At 47.3% G+C, this 22,791-nt stretch overlaps 1 protein-coding gene and 1 long non-coding RNA gene across 4 annotated transcripts; one reads left to right on the top strand and one right to left on the bottom strand.

The window, feature by feature from the left end:
* Positions 1–58: 58 nt before the first annotated feature.
* LOC112929422 (uncharacterized) lies at positions 59–21,235 on the top strand. Of its 3 annotated transcripts, XR_003236931.2 has the most exons (5): positions 104–444; positions 14,930–15,107; positions 18,080–18,196; positions 18,405–18,570; positions 18,675–21,235. It is a non-coding gene; the product is annotated as an uncharacterized lncRNA (long non-coding RNA). The 3 variants fall into 3 exon arrangements; XR_003236932.2 differs by having other exon boundaries at positions 59–444; positions 18,426–21,235; XR_011996141.1 differs by having other exon boundaries at positions 18,405–21,235.
* AGRP (agouti related neuropeptide) lies at positions 589–2,028 on the bottom strand. The gene is made up of 4 exons (XM_026011502.2): positions 1,566–2,028; positions 1,313–1,445; positions 1,045–1,130; positions 589–834 (listed from the first exon to the last, which is right to left on the bottom strand). Exons 2-4 carry the CDS (start codon positions 1,440–1,442, stop codon positions 652–654), a joined length of 399 nt encoding a protein of 132 aa, XP_025867287.1. The 5' UTR covers positions 1,443–1,445; positions 1,566–2,028; the 3' UTR covers positions 589–651.
* Positions 21,236–22,791: the final 1,556 nt, after the last annotated feature.

Genomic DNA, 22,791 nt, shown 5'->3' with positions numbered 1-22,791 from the left:
GCGCCTGCGCGACTGGGGTAGGCGAGTCTCTCACTAACGGGCTTGAGCAATGTGGCGTGTCTGAGGCCGGCCGCGTGGTGGCGCACGTGGCCGCGGCGATTCCATTGGGCCCTCTGGCTCCCCCCCAGTCCCCCGGTCTGGTGCACCTGGCACCGAGGGGCAGGCCCAGTAATGATGCGAATAAGCGGTGCTTATGCTTGGAAATATTCCAGACTGTTGCGGCAGTCTTCTCCCGAAGGGAACTACAGTTCGGGGGGCAGGTTTCGCTGAGGTCACAGGTCCCCTTAGCTGCAAGCAGGCCCGGAGCCTAATGTGCCGGCCCGCCAGGAGTCACAGCCCCTACGTGCCCTGCGCGCTGCAGCCGCGTCCCTTGTACAAGATTCTGGAGGGCTGGAGCCTGGCCCTTCTGCCTCCCCAACGGCGCCTGGCACTGTGAGAGCGCATGTAAGTGATTCAGATGACGGGGTAGCCTAGACCCTGGGGTAGGTGTGTGTGTGTGATGTCTTGGCTCGGCGGCAGCCCGCATCCGTGCGGTGACCTCCATGACCTCCCACCTCCGACAGCCGCTTTCGGAATAACGCCACAGCCTTGGGGTTGGTCCCAGCCTTTATTCGCTACCCCGTGTACAGCCCCGACCCCGACGCTGGCCCACTAGGTACGGCTGCAGGGGTTCGTGGCAGTACCCAGCTTGCGGCAGTAGCAGAAGGCGTTGAAGAAACGGCAGTAGCACGTGGCACATGGGTCGCAACACGGTACCTGGTGTCCCAGACAGGATTCATGCAGCCTTACGCAGCGACGCGGGGAGCGTGGCTCGCGACCCTCTGGATCTAGTACCTACAGAAGTGGGGGAGCAGGATTGCAGGCATAGGCCCCTGAAGGCAGGTCCAGGGATGCCACCTGGCTCGATCCAGGCAGAATGGCAGTGGAGTGTGGAGTAGTCTGCAGTATCACCCGGGGTGAGGAGGTCATGAGGTGGAGAGAGGGGGCGATGCCTGATGCCCCTTCCCGAGGCCTGTGGCCTCCCCCCTTTTCCTGAGCAGTTACCTCTGCCAAGGCCTCTGCCTCCTGCAGCAGAGCTTCTTCAGACTGTTCCGCAGTTGCCCTTTTCAGGGAGGACTGCAGGCCCAGGCCTGGAACAGATGATGTGAGAGCAGAACCTCCCCTCCCCCTCCCCGGCCCCTGCCCCTCCACAAAGCACCCACCTCCAAGACCTGGGATTGGGAAGGGGGAAGGAGGGCGCATACCAAAGCAGGATACTTTGTGGCCAGAGAGTATCAAGGCTCAAGTTAGTTCCACCCCTGCCCATACTGACCTGGGAGCTCTGGGAACAGGGCCTGGTCAGGTCTTCTGATGCTTTCCAGGGGGACCAAGCCAATCTGGGCCCCCTGCATGGGCGGCAGTGCCAGAAGCAGGGCACAGCTCAGCAGCACTGCCGGCAGCATGACCTGGCCAGCAGTAAGACCCACCACTCAGTCCCTTCTCATCCTTAATGCACCCTCTAGGTGCCCTACCCCAGACAGAGACCTCCCCGAGGTCAGGAGTCTTTGTCCAATCTGAGGACTTACCTCTGCTTGCTGGATCCTTGCCTGGAGAGTTTCTGGCCACTCCGCACCCTCAGCTTATATGGCAGGGTCTAATGAACGCCCCACACGTGACTGCTGCCTGCAGCCAGGGCATAAGGGGCCCTCCCCAGAGTGTGGGGGCACAGCTCAGGCCTCTTTCCCTACAACCTGGGCTTTTGGATGCTCTATAAGAGGTGTGCCCATCTTCAATTTTGAGTGAGGTCTCCAGGTGCCAATCAAAGTTTGGGAACAAGATAGGGTGCTGAGAACCCCCAAATTTCTGCAGGACAGGAACTTGGATAGGGGTGGGGAGGTTGGATAGGCTGGAGCCATTAGCTATAACAAGGCAGACAGCCCTGAGACCTTAATTTAATTTATGGTCCCGGAGAAGCTTACTCAGACCCTGTGTGGCATGTTGTTTCCTTTGCTTCCAGGAACTTTGGTCAAGGGCATTGAAGAGGGTGATGGGCCAGTGGCCAGAGTTGGGTGCAGACCTAGACCCTTGGGGGTTTTTTTGAGGGAAAAAGGAGGGGAGAAGTCCACTTAGCCAAAACCAAGCCCTCTTGCCTCCATCCCTGGTCCTTCCCCCCTCCCCTTCGTCCCTCCAGGCTTCTCCAAAACCCCCACCCTGCTCCTCCCAAACCCTTTTCCGCCTAGGGTTCCTGGAAGCCAGGGAGGCAGAACGGACTGTTCCCTGGGTGGGCGAGCAGCTTCAAAGTAAAAAGCTTTCAGGCTGCCTGTCTCATTAGTGCTAATGGCTGTTCCCTTCCGCCCTGTGTTGTCAGGCCTGTGCCTACGCCTGGTCTCATCAGCACGAGGCCAGGGTGAAGACTTCCCTTTTGTGAAGATGCGAGGACACACAGGTGTCCGCTTGCCCCTGCCTTCCCTCTGGAGGGACTCTTTAACACACACTTGCCCATCTGGGAAAGGAGTACAAGCTGAATTATCTTCGAGGCCTCAGTGTACAAACTGAGCTGGCCTGTGGCAGTAGGAGGATAAAGAAGTTGTTGGGGTTTGCAGTCTTGGTTCACACAAGCCATTCTGCCCAGGATGAGCCCTGATTAAGTCCCCCCAGCAGCTGATGGAAACCATATGTTGTCATCTTGACAGCCTTTGGCCTTCAACACCAACATTCAGTCTGGGGGTTCAGTTGCACAGGGGGAGGCCACTCTGCAGATGACGGGGCTGTGCCAGCTTCTTTCACAGATGGGCACTGATGTCTCTACTGGTATCAGGCTAGCCCTGGGCTCACTTGTGGTTGGCACAGGGTAAACAGTCCTAGGAGCTCTGAGGGTCACATACTACTGCCCAGGAGGAGGAGGCTGGGGAGTGAGGGAAAGCCTCTCTGAGGAGATGGTCCCTGGATAATCCAGCAAAGGGCCATCCCCATTTCTTCCCTTGACAATGCTACTGGCTACTTTGATGACTCTCACGAAATAGATCTGGTGTCAAGGCCTTCCTGACAATTGATATTGACCTTTCTTTCTCAGAGGCTAGATCTGGGCCCAGTCATCTACCCCAGGGCTTTCTCTTCTCAGAGCAGTGCAGGGTGAAGGCATCAGGTGCTAGATAAGCTCCCATCTTTGTGGGGCCACTCGGGGCTCAGGAAGGGCAATACATCAAATGTACCTGAGGCAGTTTCCCCAAATTCTTGTCCCTTGGCCCCATCCTTAGAGATTCTGGCTGAAAAGCTGGAGGTGGAGAGCAGGGACTGCATGTGGATTTTGGAAAGGTGCCCCAGGTGAGTTGAGGTGGGGGCTGTGAGCGCTTGGCTGGGCCTGATCAGTCTCCAAGCTAAGAACAGTTTATTATGTTCTAGAGGAAGGATGCTCATCCCTCTCAGGCACTCAGTGTCTTTGTTCATCTACAGAGCAGTGACTGTCTTCCTGTGTGCAGGTGAAGACATGGGCAGTGATGGACAAGGGCTGAAGCACCCCCAGGGGCAGCCCAAGTCCCTCGTCAGGTCCAGTGGGGGAGACAGTCAAGAAAAACAACCATCAAAACATAGTAGGATGATGAGAGAAACAAACTTTGGATATTTGATGACATTAAGAAATAATTGTTAATTTTTTAAGTTGTGATGATATTGTGGTTTCAATAGCATTTTTAAAAGTAGCTTTATCTTTTAGAGAAATATAATGAAGTATTTACTGATAAAAATGATATGAAATAATTATTCCTCCAGTAGGAGGAAGAGCAGGACATGGTATAGATGAAGCAAATTTTCATGAGTTGGTAATTTGTTGAAATTGAAAAATGTTGAGTACCTGGGCTTTGTTATCCCATTACTGCTACCCTTGCGTATGTTTTTTTTTTTTTTTAAGATTTTATTTATTTATGAGAGGCAGAGACACAGGCAGAGGAAGAAGCAGGCTCCATGCAGGGAGCCCGACGTGGGACTCGATCCCAGGTCTCCAGGATCAGATGCTGGGCTGCCCATACCCTTGTGTATGTTTGAAAATCTTCATAATAGGGATGCCTGGGGGATCCCTGGGTGGCGCAGCGGTTTGGCGCCTGCCTTTGGCCCAGGGCGCGATCCTGGAGACTCGGGATCGAATCCCACATCAGGCTCCCGGTGCGTGGAGCCTGCTTCTCCCTCTGCCTATGTCTCTGCCTCTCTCTCTCTCTCACTGTGTGCCTATCATAAATAAATAAAATTAAATTAAAAAAAAAATAGGGATGCCTGGGTGGTTCAGCGGTTGGGTGCCTGCCTTCGGCCCAGGGCATGATCCTGGAGTCCCGGGATCAAATCCCACATCTGGCTCCCTGGGTGGAACCTGCTTCTCCCTCTGCCTATGTCTCTGCCTCTCTCTGTGTGTCTGTCTCTCATGAATAAGTAAATAAAATCCTTTAAAAGAAAAGAAAATCTTCATAATAAAAACATAAAGCAAAGAGAAGGGCAGTCCCGGTGGCCCAGCGGTGTAGCGCCACCTTCGGCCCGGGGTGTGATCCTGGAGACCCGGGATTGAGTCCCACATCGGGCTCCCTGCATGGAGTCTGCTTCTCCCTCTGCCTCTCTCTCTCTCTCTCGTGAATAAATAAATAAAATATTTTTAAAATAAATAAATAAAATCTTTAAATATATGTATATACATATATAATTTAAAAAGCCAAAGAGAATTATTTAAAAGAGAATTATTTAAAGAGAATTATTTAAAAATTATTTAAATAATTATTTAAATTATTTAAAAGTGGGATAGGGACATCTGGGTGGCTTAGCGGTTGAGCATCTGCCATTGGCTCAGGGTGTGATCCCGGAGTCCTGGGATCAAGTCCCTTGTCAGGCTCCCTGCATGGAGTCTGCTTCTCCCTCTGCCTATGTCTCTGCCTCTCTGTGTGTCTCTCATGAATAAATAAATAAAATATATTTTTTAAATGCAGTGGGACAAATGCTTTGATAGAAGAATGCCCCAGGAACAAATAGGACCAATACAAGCACCAACCCCAACTGAGGGAGGGGCAGGAAGTTAGCTCAGAAGGCTTTCTGGAAGAGGAAACTTTTACTCATTCATGAAACTTGAGTAAGAGTCAAGGGAGGAGCTAGACAAAGGACAATGTTAAGTTTCCTGGACCCATAACAGGAACATAGTTTACCAACCTGCCTGGTTCTACAGCTTAACACTGATACAGGCTCTGCTCCAAGCCTGGTTCCTGCCTGACGAGCCCCAGCCTGGTAAGCAGTCAATAGAGTCTTTTCTCTCCCCGCTCCCCTGGGGTCAGAGAGTCGGCTACTCCCAGAGTCGATTCAGTCAGTGAGTCAATCGGCAAACATCTATAGCCACCTCCACATTGTATCACTGTCGTGAGTGTGCATAGGCTCAGACCATAATCACAAGAGCCCAGCAGCTCTCCTGCCACCCGGCTGCAGTCCAGAAGAAGAAATCAACATTTGTTTATATCCTTTCTCACCCTCATCATCCTTCTGCCCACCAGCGCTGTGTCACCTATCCCCCTCCCACCACCACTTAATTGGCCCAAAACATTGTTGGGTTTCTTGTCATAGCTCTGTGTATCTATGTGCATATCGGTACCTCTGTCTAAAGTGAAATTTCCATTGACTAACCAAATTTTGTTTTTGCAAATAACCAATCTTTGGCTTGATTTATCAAATTTTGTTACAATTAAATTTCTGCCTTTCTACTATTTTCTATTTCCCTTGGGTTTGTTGATCCTTACATTTATCTTTCCTCCTGACGAACACAGCCGCCTACATCTAGTAGTCTATAAAAGCCCCCTCGGAAGCCCGTTTCATCTGCTAATGAGCATAAATACTGTGGGGATGATTTTATTGGTCAGGAACTGCCCTGATGTTCCCATGATCACGCTTATTGACAAAAAAGACCTTTAGAAATGTTCTGGGTGGAGGATTTGAGAAACCTGGGGCGAGGCAGAGCCTACCTGGCTGGAGAGAGACCCAAACATAGGGACCCTGACTTCAGGGAGAAGAGTTGAATGTGGTGGCTATGTGCTGGAGACCAAGTATGAGGACAAGGAGGGGGGCCTGACCCCTACCTCTCTTATTCCTCCTCAAGGGAGTTCACATCTCTAAGGGCACTGTTCCTACTTTGTCCAGCAGGAGGCAGCAGAGCACCCACTGGCTCTCCTACTCCAACTTTGTTCTGAAAACCAGCCCCCCACCCAGTGCACTGCCCTTGCCCCTGTGGCTCATCTGCAGGACTTCCAAAAGGCAGAGGTTTCCTGGAGAGGTGTGATCCCCTCAATTATCCAGGGAGGGGAATTCGGATGGTAGGGGTTATTTCGGGGTGGTGTCTTGAGACGTCAGCTGAGAGGATCTCACTGTGATCAGGTGCTCCTAGAAGAGAGAGTCATGTTTGCTGCATGAATGCCGAATTCCAGCACTTGCCATTCTCCCAACCATACAAGAACTATTTATTGAGTGCATGCTGCATGAAAGGCATTTTGCCCAAGCTAGACTTGGAGGCCATGGTGACCTGAAACTCCTGATCCTGAGATCAGACAGGCTTCATGGGCTTTCCTGTTGTCAGCGAAAGTGTAGGCTGGAGCCAAGCCAAAAGAGAAGGGAACAAGGTGCAGAGACAGCTGGTGGACAGACTACAAGGAAGCTCAGGCCCAGAGATACCCCATACCTTCAGGCCTCGGTCTAACTCCCTGTCCCCCTCCCCTATAGTCCTTTCAGTGCTGGAAGTAGGCCCTTTATTAGGAGTACCCACAACAGTAGAGCTGTGGCTGGAGTGTTTAGATGAAATGTCACAAAGGCCCAGGGATGCCAAAGACAAAAAGGCCCAGCCAGCCTGGTTCATAGAATGTGGCTTGCAGTCTGGATGCTTGAGCCCTCCTGGTATGGCAAAGGGCATCTTAAATTCCAACCCCAGCCCCTGCTGAAGACATCTACAATCCAGTGTCCCCTCCCAGATGCCTGGAGAGGTAGCCAGTCCTTCTCCCACCTGCCAGCAGTGTGAAATATTCTGTTTCTGAGGGTGTTGCAGTACCTCCCCTTCTGTCTCAGGGTGATTCCTCACTGTCAACATGTCCAAACAGGCAGACATCAGTCTCCACACTCACAGGAAGCCAGCACAAAGTGGTGAGGGGCTTGTTCCATTCCAGGTGAAGAGAGGACCCCTACATTTAACGGGATCTCTGGATAAGTGCAATTTGAGTCCCCAGCAACCCTTCACAGAAGCATGGCACTGTTGGGTGGGTGGGGGGGTGTGCCCAGGATGTCCCCTTCATTGTTTCTGACCTATCCCCATGGAAGGAAGCAACCCAACTCCCTGAGGATGTTCAGTGGCTCAGCTAAAGCCCCAAGAACAAAGGTGTTTTCACAACAGGAACCATTGGGTTACCTAGGAATTATTCTTTTTTAAGATATTTATTTATTTATTTATTTATTTATTTATTTATTTATTTATTTTAAAGATTTTATTTATTTATTCATGAGAGACACGGAGAGAGAGAGGCAGAGACATAGGCAGAGAAAGAAGCAGGCTCCATGCAGGGAGCCCAACGTGGGACTTGATTCTGGGACTCTGGGATCACGCCCTGGGAAGAAGGCAGACATTCAACCAGTGAGCCACCCAGATGTCCCAAGATTTTATTTATTTACTCATGAGAGACAGAGAGACATAGACAGAGGGAGAAGCAGGCTCCTTGCAGGGAGCCTGATGCGGGACTCGATCCCTGGACCCAGGATCACACCCTGAGCCAAAGGCAGACACTCAACTGCTGAGCCACCCAGGTGTCCGCCCAGAAACTATTCTTTCTTAGTTCGTTCCTTATTTCTTTTTCTTTCTTTCTTTTTTTCTTTCTTTTCTTTTCTTTTCTTTTTTCTTTACTCTTTTCTTTTCTTTACTCTTTTCTTTTTTCTTTACTCTTTTCTTTTCTTTTCTTCTTTTTCTTTCTTTTCTTCTCCACGCCAAGCATGGAGCCCAATGTGGGCTTGAACTTACAACCCTGGGCAGCCCCGGTGGCGCAGTGGTTTAGCGCCACTTGCAGCCTGGCGTGTGATCCCAGAGACCCGGGATCAAGTCCCACATTGGGCTCCCTGCATGGAGCCTGCTACTCCCTCTGCCTGTGTCTCTGCCTCTGTGTGTGTGTCTCAAATTAATTAATTAATTAATTAAATATTTTTTTAAAAAATGAACTCACATCCCTGATATCAAGACCTGAGCTGAGATCAAGAGTCAGATCCCTAACCGACTGAGCCACCCAGGCACCCAGGAATTACTGTTTCTGCTAAAACCCCAGGAGTGCTCCATCTTGCTCATCCTTGCCACTTGGGTTCTGTGCAGGTAAGATCAGAGACTGCAGAACTCTGGACATGGCCGTGGAGATGCTCCTAAGGCACTGGGCACAGAACTGCACTGGTTCCTGACTTGACAGGCTCAGGGTGAGCCCAGGGCCAGCTGAAGAAAGCAGGAAAAGCTGCAGCAGCTCCCAGGGGTCTCTGGACCCCTTCCTTTCTGCTGTTACCCCTTCCCATCCCTTTTGCCTCCAGCTGCAAAGAAGGCCTGGGAGATAGAGGTATAGGACCTGGGAGGAGGTTGAGTCCTGAGAGGAGTGTTCATCTGGGGACCTTGGTTGGAAAGAAGAACCTCCTAGCTTAAACCTCTGGAGCACAGCTCTCACACAACACCAAGGCCCAGCCCAGCATAGGAGGAAGAACTCTCAGGGTACCCCTCTGCCAGTAGCCCCGTTGGCCACTTCCCAATTTTCCCCCTGTAGGCCCTGTGTAAACTATCTCCACTAAGCCCTAGGTAGGGGTCCTCCTCTCCAAGTCTGGCCAAAGCCAGACTTTGTGTCAGGATCTGGCATAGAACACGTTTTCCTCCCTACCTCATCCCTTTACCTACTATCAGTTTACAGTGTCCCACGGCAAGACTCCTATCCCATACATTTAATTCTTAGCAGAACATTGAAATGAACCATTCCCATTTTAACAGATCAGGAAACTGGCCTACAGCTTAAGTGACTTAGTTTTGATCACTCACCTAAGAAGGGGTTGGCCTGCTTTCCTTTCTTCTTGCATGGCTCAGGGGATATGTTAGAGCTGGAGAAGGATGGGGTGTGTGTGCATACTCACACACACACATGGTGGGGCAGGAGACTTATTAGACATGCTACCCCACAGTGTCTCCCCACACACCTTGGCGGTGGAAACTGTTCACCCACCTACAGGGCTCCCAGGAGCTGCATAGACAAAAGCAAGCAGCCACTACACCTCCATTCAACTCAGCCCCCATGAGGCTGTGGGCTCAGTACCATGCCAAAACTGTGCTGAGTGTTGTTATGCTCTTGGACACATTTCTAAATAATCATGAATCAAAGAAGTCACAAGAGAAAACTAGAAAATGTTTCAAATGGAACGATAACGAAATACTATCAAATATATCAAAACTAATAGGCTGCAACTAAGGCAATGCATGTTGCATGTCCCTGTGTTAGAAAAGAAGAATGGTTGAAAATGAATTATGCAAACTTACATAAGTGGTGGAATGGTGTTGGAGCAAGTAAGTATCTGTTTTACCTGTACTTTGAAGCCTTCACAAAAATTAATTTGAAATGGAGCATCAGGGCAGCCCGGGTGGCTGAGTGGGTTAGCGCCGCCTGTAGCCCAGGGCGTGATCCTGGAGACCTGGGATCAAGTCCCACATCGGGCTCCCTACGTGGAGCCTGCTTCTCCCTCTGCCTGTGTCTCTGCCTCTCTCTCTCTCTCTCTCTCTCTCTCTCTCTCTCTCTCTCTGTCTTTCATGAATAAATAAATTTTAAAAAATAAAAAAAAGAAATGGAGCATCAGCATAACTGTGAAGGTAAAACAGTGAAACTTTAGAGAAAACATAGACTATTTTTTTAACCTTGGACTAGGCAAAGATTTCTTAAACAAGACACAAAGGAAGCTCCTGGCTGGCTCAGTCGGTGAAGCATACAATTCTTGATTTGGAGGTCATGAGTTTGAACCCCACATTGGATGTGGAGCCTACTCCAGAAAAAAACAAAAACAAAAACAAAACAAAAAACAAAAAACCCAAGACTCAGAAAGCTCTAAGCATCAAAGGTTGATAAATTAGACTCCATTAAAATTAAGAACTTCTGGTCATTAATTAAAGATATTCAAGAAAATGAAGAGGGGATCCCTGGGTGGCGCAGCGGTTTAGCGCCTGCCTTTGGCCCAGGGCGTGATCCTGGAGACCCGGGATCGAATCCCATGTCGGGCTCCCGGTGCATGGAGCCTGCTTCTCCCTCTGCCTGTGTCTCTGCCTCTCTCTCTCTCTCTCTGTGTGTGTGACTATCATAAAATAAAAAAATAAATAAATAAATAAAAATGAAGAGATAGGGACACCTGGGTGGCTCAGTGGTTAAGCATCTGCCTTTGGCTCAGGGCATGATCTGGGGTCCTGGGATCGAGTCCCACATCGGGTTCCGTATGGAACCTGCTTTTCCCTCTGCCTCTCTCCCTCAATCTCTCTCTCTCTCTCTCTCTCTCTCTCTCATTCTCTGTGTCTCAGGAATAAATAAAATCTTTTTTTTTTTTTAAGAAAATGAGAAGATAAGTTACACACTGGAAAAAGAACATTGTGCTACATATATTTAAAAAGAGGGGGACGCCTGGGTAGCCCATTTGGGTAAGCATCTGCCTTCAGCTCAGGTTGTGATCCCAGGGTCCTGGGATCAAGCCCCAAATCGGGTTCCCTGCTCAGTGGGGAGCCTGCTTCTCCCTTCCCGTCTACCTGCTGCTCCCCCTGCTGTACTCTCTCTCTCACTCTGGCAAATAAATAAATATTAAAAAAACAAAAAAGGACTCCTGCAGAATATGTAAAGAATTCCATAGTCATTATGGAAAAAGATCTAAAACAGACTCTTCACAAAAGACGATTTCCAAATGGTCAATAAGCATGTGGAAGGGTGCTCAATATCACTCAATATGGAGTTTAATTCATAGAGAAATGTGAATTAAAACAGCAAGGGGCACCTGGTTGGCTCAGTTGGTAGAACATCTGACTCTTTTTTTTTTAAGATTTTGTTTATTTATTCATAGACACACAGAGAGAGAGAGGCGCAGAGACACAGGCAGAGAGAGAGGGAGAATCAGGCTCCATGCAGGGAGCCCAACGCGGGACTCGATCCCAGGTCTCCAGGATCACACCCCAGGCTGCAGGCAGCACCAAACCACTGCGCCACCAGGGCTGCCTGAACATCTGACTCTTGATGTGAGTTCTAGTCCCACATTGGGTGTAGAAATTACTTTAAAATAAATAAATAAAAATAAATTAAGAGGCAGCTGGGTGACTCAGTGGTTAAGTGTCTGACTCTTGATTTCAGCTAAGGTCAGGATCTCAGGGTCTTGAGATCAAGCCCCACATCAAGCTCCACATTCAGCATGGAGTCTGCTTGACATTCTGTCTCTCCCTCTCCCTCTGCTCATGTGTGCCCTCTCTAAATAAGTATGTAAATAAATAAATAAAATTCAAAAATAAAGAAACTTTAAAAATAAAACCATAGTGAGATACTATTGTACACTAATTACATTGGCTAAAATTAAAAAGATTGACAAAACCAAGTGTTGGTGAGGATACGAAATAACTAGAACTGGAAAGAGGTAAGTTGGAAAACCATATATTCACTGTAACTCCTAACCTGACATATGATCCAGCAAGTTCACTCTTCAGTACAAATCCAGGAGAACTGTGATTTCTACCAAAGTGCATGTCTAGAATGTTCTTGGCAACTTTATTCATAATAGCTAAAACCTGGAATCAATCCAAATATCCAACAGCAGGAAAATGAATAAAAAATAGTATATTCATAGAGTGGGAGACTACACAGCAATAAAAACAGAATGAACTGCTGTCCACAACAGGGATAAATCTCCCAGACACAATGTTGGATAAAAGTCGCCAGCCATAGAGGAGTGAATGTGGTGTGATTCCATTTATATGGTGTCCCAAACTAGGTAAAAACGTAACAAATGGAGGGGTACCTGGGCAGCTCAGTCAGCTGAACCTCTGACTCTTGGTCAAGATCTCAGGATTGTGAGATGGAGCCCCATGTGGGGCTCCTTGCTCAGCGGGGAGTCTGCTTGAGATTGTCTCCCTCTGGCCTTCCACGACTACACGCACACATGCTCTCTCTCTCTTTCAAATAAATCTTAAAAACAACAACAAAACTATAGCAAATAGTGACAGAACTCTGAATAGTGGTTAATTCTGGGAACAATACTGACCAAAGGAGAGGAATAAAAATGATGTCTGCAGTGCTGGAAATGTTTTCTATCTTGATAGAATAAATAAATTAATTAAATTAATAGATCGAATTATTTTTTTTTATTTTTTATTTATGATAGTCACACACAGAGAGAGAGAGAGGCAGAGACACAGGCAGAGGGAGAAGCAGGCTCCATACACCCGGAGCCCGATGTGGGATTCGATCCCGGGTCTCCAGGATCACGCCCTGGGCCAAAGGCAGGCGCCAAACCACTGCGCCACCCAGGGATCCCAATAGATTGAATTAATAAATAAATTTAAATGGTCACTTCCCCAGCTTGCTCTCCTTATGTGTTATTTTTTGTAAGATTTTGTTTATTCATTCATGAGAGACATAGAAAGAGAGAGAGGCAGTGACACAGGCAGAGGGAGAAGCAGGCTCCATGCAGGGAGCCCAACGCAGGACTCAATCTCGGAACCCTGGGACCATGCCCCGAGCCAAAGGCAGATGCTCAACTGCTGAGCCAGCCAGGCGTCCCTCCTTATATGTTCTTGTCTTGTCTCTTGTGACACTTGTTTTCTTCCTGTCTCCTGAAGTTATCTTCAAGACATTGACTTCTGGGATTTGCAGAGCTTCACAGTATTGTACTTCCTCTTTTCTGTCTGTAGATTGTTTTTCTCCACCGGAAAAGGCAGCAATTTCCTAAAATTATGAATGTGAAGAAAAGCATTTGTTGTTGTTTATGATACAGAATAAAAATGTAAAAGGGGAAAAAGACAGTACCAATGAGATATCAGTTGTAATGAACAGAAAGCTTGATTCATATTGTCTTATATTACAAAAATAATATATTGGCTCATATAACTGAAAAACCTGAAGGCTGGTTTCAGATGAGGTACTAGGCCTTTTGGTTGTATAAGAACTTGGTGTGATAGACCCAGCTGGTTGCCTTTCTAATACCTATTCCCCTTTCCTCTCCAAAGAGGCCCAGTTTTGTTTGGGGTAGTGCCTGGTTAAACAGACTAACTTCCTCAGATTCCTTGAGTTCGTGGTGTCCCTGGGACACAGTGTGACCCAGGTGACTTATGTAGACTTCTGGGAAAGCTTTGCTTCCCTGGCACAAGTGCCTCCCTTTTCTTATTTTCCTTTCAATTTCCTGCCCAGAAGGTGAATGTGATGCTTAGAGGTATAGCAGCCGACTCATGACCATGAGGCAACAATTTTGAGAATGGACTGAGCTGCCAAGGATGGTAGGCAAGAAAAGCAGACTGTGCCCTCCTGGCAGGGTAAACCAGTTGCACCAACCCTGGTCTGCCCACCTCCTGGTACTGTATTGCATGAGACAAACATGAAACAAATATTTGTTTAAGCTACTCTGGTTTTCTCTTCCTTGCATCTAAACACGTTCCCGACTGACATCTTCAGTTTCTTTATAACTCTTTTTTTAAATATTTTATTTATTTAGGGGGATCCCTGGGTGGCTCAGCGGTTTAGTGCCTGCCTTCAGCCCAGGGCGTGATCCTGGAGTCCTGGGATCGAGTCCCACGTCGGGCTCCTTGCATGGAGCCTGCTTCTCTCTCTGCCTATGTCTCTGCCTCTTTCTCTCTGTGTCTCTCATGAAATATTTATTTATTCACACAGGCAGAGGAAGAAGCAGGCTCCCTGTGGGAAGCCCGATGCGGAACTCGATCTTGGGACTCCAGGATCATGCCCTGAGCTGAAGGCAGATGCTCAACCACTGAGCCACCCAGATGTCCCTATAACTCTTTTTTTTTTTTTAAGAGAGATTTTATTTGTCATTTGAGAGATGGGGAGAAGCATACTCCCTGCTGAGCAGGGAGCCCAACATGGGGCTTGATCCCAGGACCTTGAGATCATGACCTGAGTTGAAGGCAGATGCTTAACCGACTGAGCGACCCAGATGCCCTAATAACTCTTGTCCATGTTTTTTTGTGGTCAATGCTTTATTCTAAGTCTGTTTCCCTTGTGGACCCAAATGGGCTCTTCGGAGTCTCTGAGGCCTCTTGCTTCCTCACTCACAGCCTACTGGGGAAAGTCACTTTGTCCCACAAATCCCTGGTCCTGGTTCTGGAAATCCCACTGGCATCTGAGGCTGAAGGCTGTGGCTGGAGTACTCAGGGAGTTTCTCAGATCTGGGTGAGGCCTGATGGTCCTCTTTGGACTTTAGCTGAACCCTTTCAGCCTTCAGCTTGTGATTCTCACAGAAGTTGTGACCTCCGGTGGCCTGGCCCCTGGAGTGGCCCTGGGGGTGGAGTGGGTCAAATGAGCCAGCACCTTCTGCCAAAGTCAGCGTCAAAAATCTACCCGTGGGAACCAGGTTTGGCTTTTGGTTTGGGCAGGTGTTGACTTTGGGCAAATTCCCAGCCTAGAAAAAAATGACTTTTGGTGTGGAATCTTGTTCTTCTTCAGCACGGCCTTGAAAGTCATGTACTCTGGTGTTTTGTTGGTAGGATAGCAGCTGGGTGGTATTCAAGAAGTTGAGAGAGGTTTAAACTGCAGAGGCATCTGAGTATCGTCACAGTCTTGTCTGAGGTCACAGGGCTTGTAAGTGATGGAGCCGAGAGGAGTCTGACATTCCAATAACCCCCCAGCCACAATACTAAGACACAATGACACTTGAGGTCAATATTGTTTTTAAACACAGACTCACTTTAATCACATTACAGGCGCACAGGAATGTTCTTCAATTCTGCAATGAAATATGCCTTTTCCCATTACCTGGAAGCACACAACTCTAGACCTCTCTTTTATTGTCATCTTTTTTCAAAGACACAAGTAAAGAAAAAAACAGCATGGGCAAGGTGAAGGAGCAAGACTAAAAGCCACACTTGGACTTGGGATTAGGTAAGTGTGGTGTGCATGCTTAGTCTGAAAGGGGAAGTCGATGACGCCAGGCAGAGGTGTAAGCCCGATGTCAGAGCTTCAGATTTTCCAAGAAAAGCCAGAAAGCTGAATTTTTTAAAAAAGATGTTACTTTTGGGACATCTGGGTGGCTCAGCGGTTGAGGGTCTGCCTTTAGCCTAGGGCGTGATCCCAGAGTCCTGGGATCCCTGTATGGAGCCTGCTTCTCTCTCTGCCTTTGTCTCTGCCTCTCTCTCTCTGTGAATAAAAAAATAAGCGATCTTTAAAAAAAATAAAAGATGTTACTTTTAGGTATTCTCTGCATCCAACCTGGAGCTTGAACTTGCAACCCTGAGATCAAGAGTTGCACACTCCACCAACTCAGCCAGGCACGTGCCCCCAGAAAACTGAAATTTTTTAAAGATTCTTTTTTTTTTTTTTTTTTAATTTGACAGAGCAAGATAGCACAAGCAGGAGGAGCAGCAGAGGGAGAGGGAGAAAGCAGACTCCCCTGCTGAGCAGGGAGCCCATGTGGGGCTCAATTCCAGGACCCCTGGGGTCATAACCTGAGCTGAAAGCAGATGGTTGACCACCTGAGCCATTCAGGCACCCCAAAACTGAATTTTTTTGTAATATGCTGTTTTTACTGTTGGCTCAAAAAACTGTATATGGGTTGCCATGTTTCCACTGCCAGTGTAATGGAATAGAACTTCTGGGGATTCCTGGGTGGCTCAGCGGTTTAGCGCCTGCCTTTGGCCCAGGTTGTGATCCTGGAGACCCGGGATGGAGTCCCACATCAGGCTCCCTGCATGGAGCCTGCTTCTCCCTCTGCCTCTCTCTCTCTTTCTTTCTCTCTTTCTCTGTCTCATGAATAAATAAAATATTTTTTAAAAAGGAATAGAACTTCTGCCCTTGTGGTGGTTCTAGCCTGAAGTGCTTTGAGAACAGGAGTAATTTCCTTCTTCCTGCAGTCCTGGTAGGTTTCTGGAGAAGGTTGTGTTTAGGGAGGGTTCCTAAAGGTGGGAGGAGCTTCCCAAAATGAGGAGGATTGGAGTGACTTCTATACAGCTTTTGCATAGTTGTTCACCATAAGAATGCTAACAGGCCTGCAGTTCCCAGCCTTACAAGCCTTTGACCCCCATCCTGGCCCACACACTTCTACCATCAGGTTTCTTCTTTCCGGGAACTAAGGAACTGCTGAAGGAGTCCCAGGTGTCCTTCCAAGTCCTCCCAGCCACCCTGGGCTGGGCCTACTCCCTGAGGTTAGCAGAGGAAACCCCCAGCTCTTGGGGCCTTCCCCTTGACCCTTGAAGGTGGGACAGCAAAGAGAAGGGAGGAGGGCCTGAGGACTCCCCGGGAGTGAGAGAATCCTCCTCAGGCTATCTCTACTTTTCAGAAAGGGTAAGCCAGCCAGAGTGGCTGCCTGGGTGCCACACTTGAGTGGATGGAAGTGGAAGACAGCACCTTCTGTCTTCTCCAACTGCATTACCATCCTATTTCAACACCACAAATAGCACAGCAACCTCAAATTATAGACCTCCTTATGTGACGCAATAATCATCAATGTCGTGTTCTTGCCAAAAATATTAAATATGAATCTGATAATTCCAGAATATTATGCTATAAAACCAGCCTGAACTCTTATGAAAAATAAACAAGAAGACTGAGTGTGGGGTAGAAAATATTCTTTTGTATTAATAGAGACCAAAAAGACCTAACAGCAAAAGGCAATGTGTGTGAACCTTGGCTCCTGAACTAAAATAGATACGCTAAATATGCATCCTTTAGGGGTGCCTGGGTGGCTTAGTTGGTTAAGTGTCTGACTCTTGCTTTCAGCTTTGGTCATGATCTCGGGGTTATGGGATCGAGCCCCAAGTCCGGCTCTTTGCTCAGACTGACTCTGCTTATCTCTCTCCCTCTATCTCTAAAGTGAATTTTTAAAAAGACATTCTTAAGACCAGTGGGGTCGACAGCACTCAATTACTTTTGCTTTGCTCAGATGTGCTAATAGCGGTGTAATTATGTAGAACGGTAACACTTGGGGCCAGATGATTCTCCTGAGAGTTCAGCAGCACTTCTGGTCCCTGCCCACTAGGTGTCAGGAGCACTGCACCCTGTCAGTTGCAACAAGCAGAAATGTCTGCAAAAATGTTTTAGAATTAGATAGTATTAAGAGTCGCATCATATCATGAATATACGAAAGCACACTGGACTATACTTTTGAAAATGGTTAAAATGGTGAATTTTGTGTGATGTGAGCTTTTTTCTCAGTAAGGAATATAATTTAAAAGTGTCTCCAGGGGATCCCTGAGTGGCTCATCGGTTTGGCGCCTGCCTTTGGCCCGGGGTGTGATCCTGGAGACCTGGGATCGAGTCCCACATTGGGCTCCTCGCATGGAGCCTGCTTCTCCCTCTGCCTGTGTCTCTGCCTCTCTTTCTCTCTGTGTCTCTCATGAATAAATAAATAAATAAAATCTTTTAAAAAAATAAAATAAAAGTGTCTCCAGTTGACATTGTCAAATATCCCCTGAGGGACAAAATCACCCCCTGGCCAGAGAACCATTGGTGTGGAGGGATGGGGAGGAAGATGCAGGCTGAAGGATTTAGGAGGAACATGTCTTGTTTGTACCTTGCTTTCAAAGAGCAGATGTGGCAAAATGTTAACCATTGGTGAAACGAGGTGACAGGTGTGTGGGTTGTTCATTTTGCTATTGTGTCAACTTTCTATAAATTTAAAATTGTTCAAAGCCAAAAGAAAATACGGTTTCACAATTTCTGTTTACAACATCCCAAGGGACCCATAATAGGTGCCAATTATGCAGCCTCGTTTCAGATGGATTGTTAAGTGCCTACATGAGTTGAGTTACTCAGTCCTCATTCCTTCAAGGGAGGATTCTTTCCATATTTCTCATCCCCCCTCCTCCCTCTCTGTCTCTTTCTCTCTCTCTTTGTCTCCGGCCCTATCACACCCCCAGGCTGCCTTGAACATACTGGCCCTGTGGCTCCTGCTGACCTGTGGAGAGAGGTCCATCCTATGGACCATCATCTACCTGGACTGGGTACAGATGATGGGTTCTGTCAACTTCTTTGTAGTGAGTATTCTCCCCTCTGGTGACTTTTAAAAATTATCACAAAATTTTCTAGCACTGGTCCCATTAAGAGAAAGGGTCTCTGTCCTCTCTCCTTAAATATGAACTGCAGCTTGCTTAAGCAATAGAATAGAGTGTGAAATGATATTATATCAGTTTCCAGACCCTGGCCTTAAAAGTCTAGAATCTGCTATTTCTTGTGTCATTTGAGATACTTGTTCTTGGAACCCAGCCACCATGCTATAAGGAAGTCCAAGCCACCCTGTGGAGAGGCATATGTGGAGAGAAGCAGCATACAGCAGCAACTTGAAAGCCATGTGAGTGAGTCATCTTGGAAGTGAATCTTCTAGCCCCAGCTGACGCCACATGGGGCAGAGGTGAGCTGTTCCTGCTGAGCTCTGCCTATTTTGCAGATTTTTTTAGCAAATTACATGATGGCTTCTCTCTTAAGTCACTAATTTTGGGGGTGGTTTGTTTGCAGTGATAGGTAACTGATGCATCCCCTGCCTCCCCACCCCACCCTAAACTGGGAGCCACAGGCCTGGAAGGCAAGAAATAGACCAGCTCCTGGGGCAGTCCCGGTGGCGCAGCGGTTTAGCGCCGCCTGCAGCCTGGGGTTTGATCCTGGGGACCCTGGATCTAGTCCCACGTCAGGCTCCCTGCATGGGACCTGCTTCTCCCTCTGCCTGTGCCTCTGCCTCTCCCTCTCTCTCTCTCTCTCTCTCTCTCTCTCTCTCTCTCTGTCTCTATGAATAAATAAATAAAATCCTTAAAAAAAAAAAAGAAATAGCTGAGACCTAGGTCAGCACTTATTCCTTCACCAAATATTTATTGAGTGCTAGACACTGTTGCAGGGGCTGAGGAGTTCGCAGTGAATGAGATAGACCCTGAGAAAGACAAGTGGAGAGAACTGTCTTCCTGGAGGAGGTTATTTCTAAGCTGAGCCTTTCTAAGGAAAATAAGCCACACACAGAAGCAGAGAAAGGGCACATGAAACGCTATGTGCTAGGGACACCTGGATGGCTCAGTGACTGAACGTCTGCCCTTGGCTCTGGGTGTGATCCCGGTCTGGAATCGAGTCCCGCATCGTGCTCCCTGCAGGGAGCCTGCTTCTCCCTCTGCCTATGTTTCTCCCTCTCTCTGTGTATCTCATGAATAAATAAATAGAATCAGAAAGAAAGAAAGAAAGAAAGAAAGAAAGAAAGAAAGAAAGAAAGAAAGACTATGTGCTAGTTCTGGGTGAGGCTGCCAGATTTGACAAATAAAAAATAAAAATTTAGACCCCGGGATGCCTGGGTGGCTCAGTGGTTGGGCATCTGCCTTTAGCTCAGGGTGTGATCCCGGATCCTGGGATCTAGTCCCACATCGGGCTCCCTGCTCCACCTGTGTCTCTGCCTCCCTCTCTGTGTCTCTCATGAATAAATAAATAAAATCTTAAAAAAAAAAATTTAACCCTCAGTTAAACTTGAACTTTAGATAAATAATGAATATCTTTCTTTGTATATACATATGCCCCATGCAGTTTGGGGACATACTTAAAGAGTTATCCATACATATCTGAAATTCAGGTTAACTGGGAATCCTTCATTTTATCTGGAACCCTAGTTATAGGGCAGAAAAGAGAGAAAAACTCATGATTTCAGGAGACAGTTCAGAAAGCTGGATGGCACAGTGGCAAACAGGGCATGACCTCAGAAGTAAATAAAGGTCCTAAAAGGCCAGCTTGCCAGGTCCATTTTGAATTTCATCCTGAATCAATGGGGAGCCATGAGAGGGTTTAGAGCCGAGAGTGACACGGGCAGAGTTGTGTGTTGGAACGGTATTCAGGACTACCATATGGAGGCGATGGGAGAGCCTGTAGGCAGTGAGATCAGGAGAAGGAATCCTCTGCCCTGCTAGGTTCACACTCTGCACCGCGCTCACGCAAAGCCATGAGAATGTTGAACTGATCCACGCTACACTTTTCTTCTCTATGTTTTAAGCTATAAGCTTCCCCTTAACTACTGCTTCCGTATATCGCACAAGCTTTGATATATTTAGTTTTATCATTCCACTCAAGATGTTTTCTAATTTCCCTTCAAATATCTCTTTGACCTTTGAATTCTTTAGATGTGTGTTGTGTAATTTCCAAATATCAGATTTTTCTGTATATCTCTCATTGTTATTTATTTTAATTTCCTTCCATGGTGGTCAGAGAACATGTTTGTATGTTCTTTACGTTTTATTAATATTGTTTGATGGGTGAACATATGGTCTGCCTTGGTGAAGGTGCCATGTCTACCGGAAAAGAATATGGGGTGCCACGACTGTGGAGTTTAGTTTCTGTAAATGTCAGCTACGGGCAGGATAGTTGACAAGGTTCTTCTTGCATTTTCTTCTATCCATTTTCTCATTATCCAGTCCAGCTATTTAATCCACCAGTCAGAGTGGGGTGTAAAAATCTTCAGCGATTATTATAGATTAGTCAAGTTTTTCCCTTTCTTGCCAGTTTTTTCTTCAGCTATTTGGAGGCTCTGTTGCTAGATATATACACATACGTGATTATTATTATGACTTCTTTTATCCATATAGATTTTCCTCCTTAGCTTGGTTAACAGCCATTCTCTTGAAGTTTACTTTTCTGTTATTAACACAGCCTCTGCAACTTTCCAGCAGTCACTGGTAGCTTGCTATATCTTTATCCAGCCATTTGCTTTCTTATTTATCCCAGATCAAGCCTGGCCGGGCCCAAATAGTACAAGTAATCTACATTAACAGGTGGCTCGAGCACCAATGTCACCTAATGCAGTTGCACTCATGGCTCTCACTCAGCTCCCACCCATACATTGTGTGGGCTACCCAGCAAATGGCTAATGAAGAGGCAGAAAGCCCAGGCTTGGTTTAAGAATGCTTTGTCTTGGTCAGCCCCGGTGGCTCAGTGGTTTAGCACCACCTTCGGCCCAGGGTGTGATCCTGGAGACCCCGGGATCAAGTCCCACATCGGGCTCCCTGCATGGGGCCTGCTTCTCCCTCTGCCTCTTTCTCTCTCTCTCTCTCTCTCTCTGTGTCACATGAATAAATAAATAAAATCTTAAAAAAAAAAAGAATGCTTTGTCTTGGTGTGAAAGAGACAAACTAAAAATGAATTGCTCTTGCACTATAGCCCCAGCTGTGGGGGGAAGTCTTCCCAATGGACAAAAGTTTGAGCAATGCACCTAGTCATTCGGACAGGGCGCTCTGCTTCATGGCCTGAGAGCTGTGTCATCACACAGAGCTTTCTGCTCAAAAGGGTCCCACATTGTGCTGATGCTGTCTTGAAATTCATCATAATTTTGAACAAGCTGTTCTGCATTTTTAATTTACACTGAATCCCACAAAATAGGTCCTGGGTAAAAGGTTCCAAGACCAGTACAAAATAGAGGATCCACAGAAGATAAGCCCATCTTGACTGGGATTGCTGTGCTACCTGTGTGTGTCGTGTGTGTGTGTGTGTGTGTGTGTGCGTGCACACACACGCACGCACACATGCACACACGTGTGCTTGTGTATGTGTGTATGGCACATAGCAAGTATTCAAAAATGATAGCTGTTGCTACTGTGTGTTGATGATGATGATGATGGTGGCAGTGATGATAAGTTATTGGACTCCTCCAGAATTGTTTTTTAAACTTCATTTAAGTCTGATTAATGCACTACTTACAAGCCATCCTTTTGCTTTGTTTCAAGGACTCCTTTGCAAAGCGTTTTTTTATTTAAGCAGTGCCTTTGCCAACCCTCAGGGACTTAACACAGATACACACCTACCCTCTCAAACACACACTGACATTGCACACCTACATCCAGATGTTACCCCATTCATCCAGTTGCATCAACAGTCCCTAAAATCCCACCCCCCGACCCAGCTGCCCCTGATTTTCTCAAAGTTGACATGGACACACGCACACATGCTCACACCCTCAGGTCATCTGACTGCGTGGGTGACATCTGCACAATTCCCCTCCCGTTCAGTGTGAAAACCTCCTGCCAGGGACAGCTGATGTGAAGGCTGCTTTTGTGCAGGCGGTAGACTCTATAATTTGCATTTGAAAATTTTAAAAATTATTGCAAATTAGAAAGTATGTGCATGTGTGACTTCTGGTGGCTAGGAAGGATAAGAAGGCTTGGCATCTTGAAAGCGCATTTGCTGTATTCCTGTAGTTTTCTAGATTTCCAAGGAGAGCCAGAGGTTGTCCTTATGTGGAAGCTTAGCAAGGAAGCAGAGGTGATATTATGTTCTCGGGCAGTCTAGGGGTTGGGGATGTTGGAAGCTCTGCAGGCACCCTGGGGTGAGCCCCTGGGGTGCAGGGCCCTGATTTAATAAAGGCTGCCAGTGTCGGGGGGCGGGGGGTGGGGAACAGCAATTCTACTGCTTCACATGGTACAACAAATCTGGCCTTTTAGATAAGAAGAGCCAGGACTGAGGGGAGGTGAGGTGAAAGACGATATCACCAGCTCCTCTCATGTTTCCTGCAAGAAATCCCTGCAGAGAAGAAACTCCTGGCTCAGTGAGTCACTGGTTTTATAAGCCAAGAGAGGTGGAAAGCAGATTCCAGGAAATATGCAAGAGGAATCTTGGGGAA

The sequence above is a fragment of the Vulpes vulpes genome, chromosome 12 (genome assembly GCF_048418805.1).
Source record: "Vulpes vulpes isolate BD-2025 chromosome 12, VulVul3, whole genome shotgun sequence".
Taxonomy (NCBI): domain Eukaryota; kingdom Metazoa; phylum Chordata; class Mammalia; order Carnivora; family Canidae; genus Vulpes; species Vulpes vulpes.
Note: the sequence above shows the minus strand (reverse complement) of the source record. Positions and strands in the feature narration are given on the sequence as shown.